Source organism: Sinocyclocheilus anshuiensis, unplaced genomic scaffold, assembly GCF_001515605.1.
Source record: "Sinocyclocheilus anshuiensis isolate Anshui unplaced genomic scaffold, SAMN03320099.WGS_v1.1 scaffold1371, whole genome shotgun sequence".
NCBI classification, from domain to species: Eukaryota; Metazoa; Chordata; class Actinopteri; order Cypriniformes; family Cyprinidae; genus Sinocyclocheilus; species Sinocyclocheilus anshuiensis.
The window spans coordinates 1,155,813-1,163,845 of NW_015539833.1; the positions used below are offsets into that span (position 1 = coordinate 1,155,813).

General features: G+C 37.6%; 1 protein-coding gene across 1 annotated transcript in view; it reads right to left on the minus strand.

Annotated features, from left to right (window-relative positions):
* Positions 1–6,769, minus strand: part of LOC107684283 (protein phosphatase 1K, mitochondrial-like) — a 14,419-nt gene extending 7,650 nt beyond the window's left edge. Inside the window, exons 1-5 of the mRNA XM_016480520.1 lie at positions 6,662–6,769; positions 5,240–5,816; positions 4,133–4,233; positions 993–1,158; positions 767–911 (exon numbers count right to left, since the gene is read on the minus strand). Of these exons, the coding sequence (XP_016336006.1) occupies positions 767–911; positions 993–1,158; positions 4,133–4,233; positions 5,240–5,679 (852 nt within the window). The 5' untranslated portion in view covers positions 5,680–5,816; positions 6,662–6,769. The remainder of the gene's footprint in view (positions 1–766; positions 912–992; positions 1,159–4,132; positions 4,234–5,239; positions 5,817–6,661) is intronic.
* Between the last annotated feature and the right edge of the window lie 1,264 nt (positions 6,770–8,033).

Consider the following 8,033-nt stretch of genomic DNA (forward strand, 5'->3'; position numbering starts at 1 on the left):
AAACCGACACAAAACGATGTAGTATACATGCCAGACCAGTATGTGGCGCTGTAATTCCGCCACAGAGATACACTAAAAATGGAGAAGAAGACTTGGACTATGCGCATAAACCTTGCGCGTGGTATACAAACGAACATGGAACAATGCATTTAATTAATCTGTGTTAATGTTAATTAATAATAAAAAAGACAATTGTTCGGTGTTTGTTCATGTTTTTTGTTGCCGTTACGTGACGTAGCGGTGTCTGACTAGGATCGAGACGTGGGCTGATGACGTCATCGTTTCAGAAAATATACGGATTCGCTGTCCACACGAAAACGCAAGGGCGGCGTTTTCAGATTTATCCACTCTGGGACCCGGTTTCAAAAAAATACCGGTTTCACTCTCCCAAAACGCCGAATCCGTGTGGACGAAACACCTATACGATACAAAATGTATACGTATGCAGCTAAACGCGTCTCCGTGTGGACGGGGCCTAAGTTACATTGAAAAATGTATTACAAGTATTTATTTATAAATAAAATAAATAATTGTATTATATTTATTTTGTTTTGTAATTATTATTTTTTTTTAATTATATTTAAAAATATTGACTCAAAAAGTAAAATTGTGTGTTTGTATATATATATATATATATATATAAATTCAATAGTCAGTAATTTACGTAAATAACAACATGGTAATTTTAATTTATATTATGGTAAAAATACGTTGTCAATACATTCTGAATATGTAAAAAAGTGAATTTCAAAGAAAAAGCTCTCACTGAAATTCTCTTAGTCTCTGGTTCTGCAATGACACCTGATGTCTTGAGGTCGAAATCTCCAATGCTGCGTGTCATGGCCAGTCTGCCATTGACGTGTGGTTGACCAAAACTATTCCATGTAATAAAACCTCCAGTCTTGCGTATCCTTCAGAAACAAACACATGGTGTTCAAAAGACATGCACTCACAGTGTCTCAATCTGCTTGGAGCACTTAGGCTAACTGCACCTCTCTTTTTCATCCTTTCTCTCAGGCGTGTGATCCACAGTGAGTTTGAGGGCCTTGCCTTTGCGGCACAGCATGGCTCGGCTGTCCCCCACGCTGCCCACCACCAGCTCAATCCCGTCTCTCAGCAGGGCCACTGTGGCCGTCGTCCCTGCACTCAACAGAGAGGCTGTAACACACCAGAGAGCGAGGTAGAATGGTTAGTTTGTGATGCGGTCACAGAAACAGTAAGACACGCAATACGGAGTTTGCATCTGTTACAGCACAATCACACACAGAAATTAAACAGCTATTTACTCTTAATCCTGTTCTGAGATTTGCATGTAATTCTAGTGTACTATACTATGCAATACTGTGCATATTTATGAGATATGTACACACTGTTTTGGTAATCAAGCATCTGATAAAAACAAATGTAAACTGAAACAAAAAAGAGGGAGTTTCCAAAAGAGATGATGTACTTGAGTGGTCAAGGCAAGCAGGTAGCATTGTACCTTTTTGACTATCTAAAGCACATAGGACACGTTAGAAAAATGAACACCATTGTTTAGGCAAAACATTACGCTTAGCATTGAAAAAAGCATTAAACAGCATAAAAGCAACTGATTTTAAGAGGCACATCTCTTTTTAGAAAATAGCATTTCTTCACTTAAAAATTACTCCCACAGTAAATATATTGTGCTTTTCTCTGACATCAACTAAAACTAGCATTATCCATACACAAAAAAAATAAATAAATAATAAATAATTGAACACAATGACTAATCAATTCTTTTCCAGCAACCAACACATGTGAAGAAGGCAGAGCACAGTGAAGAGAGATAAAGAGAAAGACAGAAAGGAAAGAAAGAGAGAAACGTCAGGAACCTTCCAAAAGTCCACGCAAGGACCCGCTGGAGCAATCTAACCCTCCGGCCTCCATAAAGGTACCGCAGAGCTGCAGCTCTTATAGGGGTAAGCTGGGTCCGCGGCTGTTGTAAATATAACACGCACACACACAGGGCAAGATTGGACATGTCACGCAGCAGGCCACACTAGTGGGCCACACACTACATGAATATGATGGACCTGGCATAATCCTATTTATTCTATCACAACAGCATTTAAAATACTTAACACAGATGAATCTAAAAAAAAAAACGTTTTTTTAACTATGTGCTAATATTATATACTAAAGGTGGGATTTAAAAGTCATCTTTGATGCTATTTAAATTCAAGGTGATGCTATTCCAAATAATTCCTGATGCATCAATTTTTCAGCAACAGCATTGGGTGCAAATCTTTACTATATTAAAATGGCTGGCTTATAGGCTAAATGTCTGTTAAGATGAACAGAAATGGAATAAATGAGTATAATAACTTAAAAGTTTAACTCAATAAGTAAAGTTTGTTAATATCAATTAGTGTGTGTAATTTTTCAGCCTTAAAATACAAATAGAAGAAAACAACAATGAAAATATAAACAAATAATTCCTATTATCAATTGACATGTACACACTGTTTTGGTAATCAAGCATCTGATAAAAACAAATGTAAACTGAAACAAAAAAGAGGGAGTTTCCAAAAGAGATGATGTACTTGAGTGGTCAAGGCAAGCAGGTAGCATTGTACCTTTTTGACTATCTAAAGCACATAGGACACGTTAGAAAAATGAACACCATTGTTTAGGCAAAACATTACGCTTAGCATTGAAAAAAGCATTAAACAGCATAAAAGCAACTGATTTTAAGAGGCACATCTCTTTTTAGAAAATAGCATTTCTTCACTTAAAAATTACTCCCACAGTAAATATATTGTGCTTTTCTCTGACATCAACTAAAACTAGCATTATCCATACACAAAAAAAATAAATAAATAATAAATAATTGAACACAATGACTAATCAATTCTTTTCCAGCAACCAACACATGTGAAGAAGGCAGAGCACAGTGAAGAGAGATAAAGAGAAAGACAGAAAGGAAAGAAAGAGAGAAACGTCAGGAACCTTCCAAAAGTCCACGCAAGGACCCGCTGGAGCAATCTAACCCTCCGGCCTCCATAAAGGTACCGCAGAGCTGCAGCTCTTATAGGGGTAAGCTGGGTCCGCGGCTGTTGTAAATAACACGCACACACACAGGGCAAGATTGGACATGTCACGCAGCAGGCCACACTAGTGGGCTGCACACTACATGAATATGATGGACCTGGCATAATCCTATTTATTCTATCACAACAGCATTTAAAATACTTAACACAGATGAATCTAAAAAAAAAAAACGTTTTTTTAACTATGTGCTAATATTATATACTAAAGGTGGGATTTAAAAGTCATCTTTGATGCTATTTAAATTCAAGGTGATGCTATTCCAAATAATTCCTGATGCATCAATTTTTCAGCAACAGCATTGGGTGCAAATCTTTACTATATTAAAATGGCTGGCTTATAGGCTAAATGTCTGTTAAGATGAACAGAAATGGAATAAATGAGTATAATAACTTAAAAGTTTAACTCAATAAGTAAAGTTTGTTAATATCAATTAGTGTGTGTAATTTTTCAGCCTTAAAATACAAATAGAAGAAAACAACAATGAAAATATAAACAAATAATTCCTATTATCAATTGACCAAAGTTCTGAGTGCCACAGCACAGATATTCGACTAGTTACGTCAACTGCCCAGTTGCAAGCAGAGAAAAGGAGCAAACATTTTCACTAAAATATTAATTTTGATAACACACTTGTTGTTTCTTGTCAAATTTGTTTAGCAAATATTTTTTAGGAAAATCATTTAGGAGGATATTTTTATAAGAACAGCAGCTATATAGGACTATTTTTTTTAACCCACCCCTAGTATACACAAGCATGTTAAGTGCTATCTATGTCGTGATGGATGCATTTTACAGAGCCAGAGAGAAATCTGTGAACTATAATGACTATAAGGTTTTCACTGCTCCGTATTAGGGATCATTGTTTATTTTATTTTATTATATATATATATATATATATATATAGTCTGCATTGTCATGTTCTGCTCACAAATGTCCATTTGGCTCTGCTACATGTTTACCTGATGCATCAAAGCAATACTTATAAATTAGGACTCTAAAACAACAGCTGAAAGTCTGTGCATGCTTTAAAAAAATTAATTAGTGAAATAAGACCTACCATCTGCACTGAAGTGAAGATGCCTTGCTAAAGCTTTGTCCACCTCAAGAAATGCTTTGGTTAAAACTAATTCCAAGTTATCCTCCTCCTCAGCAATGTCTCTGAAACACAAATAAAAAATGCAATATAAACAGTTTGTTATTCTGAAACGCCACAGGTACTGATTCAGAAGCCCATCATGGTTTAGACAGGTTTAGAAGCAGTCCTTGTTATCTCTTTAAGGAATTACAAGAACTAGTCTCATGTTAGTAAACAGAGCTTGCAGAGTCACGACAGAGCTCTACGCGAGTACAATCATGAGCATTTGTTGTATATGGAACACCTTGCATATTCTTTACAAAACTTGTAAAAAGATATCTAAAAAAAAAAATACACACCCACTAAATAAATATTTCACCTAAAAATGAAGCTGTAATGAAAATGTACTTACTCTCAGGCCATCCAAGGTGTAGAGTTTGTTTCTTCATCTCAATAGATTTGGAGAAATTTAGCATTACATCACTTGCTCACCAGTGGATCCTCTTTAGTGAATGGGTGCCGTCAGAATGAGAGTCCACACAGCTGATAAAAACATCACAATGATCCACAAGTAATCCACACCACTCCAGTCCAGTCCATCAATTAACATCTTGTGAAGAATAAAGCTGCGTGTTTACATCAATACATTATTAACTTCAAACCGCTGCTTCCAGCTAAAATATGAGTACATAATATTGCTTTATCCAGTGGGAAATTGTCTCATCTGAATCAGGAGAGAAATATGTCAGTGGATTTTGATGTGAGAGGATTATCTGCAGACATTAATCTGCAGAGGATCCACTGGTAAGCAAATGACGTAATGCTGAATTTCTCCAAATCTGTTCTGATGAAGAAACAAACTCATCTACAGTAGTCAACATTTGAAGTGGATTAAAAAAGTTAATCAAAGTTGTCCTAAGACAAGAACGCATTTTGGTTTTAGGTTTTAGGACAACTTTGATGAAAGGTTTTGATCCATTTCAAATGTTGACTGCTGTACATCTTGAATGGCCTGAGGGCGTGTAAATTTTAAGCTTTTTTCCGGTTTTTTTTTAGGTGAACTATTCCTTTAGAACCAACTATCCTTACTTAATATGCTTCTCCATATTTTTGTGGCAGAATTCAGCAGCCTCTGCACCTCCGTGCCCGTCAAACACTGCAAAGTATATGATGTTGTCCGTCATCCACGATAGCTGATAGTGGTCTTCGTTCACCTTCCGCTGGCCAATCTGTGAGGCGCAGCCCACCTTGGACAAGCTAACTTTGGGAATAGGTTTACCAAATCGGATGCTCGACGGAAGCAAGATGGGCTCATCAATGCGGTTGTCCCAGATCCCAAAGGAGTCCCAGGTAGTCGGATGGCCACTGCTGTCTGGATCAAAGCGAGTGTTGCTGCACCGAGGAGATGATGGAGTGTGTAGAGCCCGTCTCGTGTCTTCTTGGTGGATGCCGGTTATGCCGAGGGCAGCCTTGCAGCAGACACGGGAGCCGCTGAGCGTGGCATATCGCATGAGAAGAGCCACTGACATACTCAGTGGCAGGATACAACACTTGCTGTACAGGCAGGAAGAGTCTGAAACAAATGGCCCTTAAATACGCTTCAAAAATCAGTGCAGAATGTAGGTAAGCTGGTTTCTGTAAATATTCAGTCTTGACCAGGAGTTCTCTGAAAAACAAGGAAACAAACAAATGAATGACTTGACCCGAGGCTTGTTATTCCCTAGATGTTCATAGCATACTATGCGACAAGAAGCACGTAGCTTTCAGCTGTGCCTCAAAAGGTAACTAGATGCCTACACAGACAGCACGTTTCAGTCATCTATGATTTCCAAAAATAGCTACCCAAGTAGTCAGCTCACTGGGTTTTAAAGCACAGCCTTAACTTGGAAAACTAAATAGCACGCTTACAGCCCCTCCCACTGAAGTCAAGTCAGTAATAAAAAACATGAGACATATGTCTATAATACATGCCTAAAAAATGCTGCCTAGGTAGTCAGCTCGTTAGGTTATAAGGCAGCCTTTGTTTAAACACTAAACAGCGTGTTTACTGCAAGTCCCAATGGAGTCATTCAGTAACAACAACATATTGTGCCCCACCCCCTATTTAATTCATACATTATAAACACATAACTTGCAAAAACAACATTAATACAGTCATTTAAAAGGGGAATAACACAAATATAGATAGACGCTCGAAGAATCGACAAGTTAAATATGAATAGAGGGTAAATAAACATGACGCAACACTCCGCTTATGTAACAACACGCTGGCAAAACCTTCAAACCACTCGTTATTCAAGTTTTAAACAAAAATTATAACGCAAAAAAGACTGAAACAGATATAAATTATACAAAACGCGTACTATTGAGTGTAATCATTAAACACAACAAGCAAAAGGGAGATGAATCCTCGAGCTGTGCCTTTCAGCGCTCGCGCGCTGCTAGCAAACAGATCCCGCTACAGCAGAACGCGAATATTGTACAATTTCTAGTCTTTTATTTGCTACTTACCTTCAATTTTATAATAACAATGAGATCTGGGATGTCCTTGTTTAACCTAACGGGTTAATGTATATGTAATCTCATACAGTAGATCATTTCTTCTCAGTGTCGTTTCTAGGCTTCTTCTTCTTCTTCTTCTTGGTCCCAATCTCACTACAAAAGCTTTGCCAGATATCTGTCGTTTCTAGGCTGCACCAACAACCGCGTATGAAGGAAAATACATGAGCCAATCAGATCCCTCCGTTTCGTCGGTGCGGTTCAATCAGTTGATTGGCCAGACTAATATGATTGACATGGATCTAAACCAATGATTTAGGAGAGATTGTAGTAGGCGTTCTAGATCCAAAGGTGCCTTTATAAAATGTTTAATCGCCTAAATATGTAGCTCAATGCAATCATACAGAGAACTATCGACATAAAAAGCTTGAGGAGGGATGTCATATCATGCATAATGTCAGACACGGTCACCATTCACGTTTATCGTATGGAAAACAAATGTGAATCGTGACTGTTGTGAGTATCACATTTTCCCTAACGCTACTCTTATGGTCCATGGAAGAATTGAAAGTCATTGTGGGTAGGTTGTCCTGTGGCCACATCTAAAACGTTTTTCTTTCACTCGCTGTTAAAAACAACAAATATAGAAGATATTATTAAAAACACTTTCATTTTGTGGGAAGTCGAATAAGTATCGTTTAACCTGAAACCAGTCTTTCCTGCTTAACTTTCGTGTTTGCTTTCAGTTTAGTATGAGTGTGTTCGTCAGTCCGGGGATGCAGATAGACGCTGCTGGAGTCTGATCGTCTCATCCGTCAGCTGTGATCATGTTGTGTTTTTGGGGAGCGCAGGTCAGAGAGGGTTTCGGGCTGGAGCAGCCTGACAAAGTCAAACATGGCAATTCTGGAATACGGTCCGTGTGTCCGAAATCAAAAGTTCAGGACATGTCAGCTGGACGGAGTTTTGTTGGATTCATCCGGGATGGGCAGGTCTCGGTCCTGAGATTGCGCAGTGAAGACTGTGATCATGATGGAAAACTAAGTATGATGCTCTAAATGACACATGGTTATCATTAAAAAAGTTATAAATGTAAGATAAATATATTTATATTTGAGAGTACATGATCTGATACTGCATGTTTATTAATGACATCACAATGAACTGATGAATATGTTTTATTCACTGCAGAGCATCTACAGCTAAAAAATGACAGAATCAGACTGATTGTCTGTGGAGGAGATGGTGCGGTTCTTCTTGCTTATGGAGGAAAAGTTCTCATTATGGACAAATCTACTGTGTGCAGGTTAAATTACAGTATAAATTACTATAAATGATTATATACTGTATATATATATATATATATATATATATATATCTATCTGAC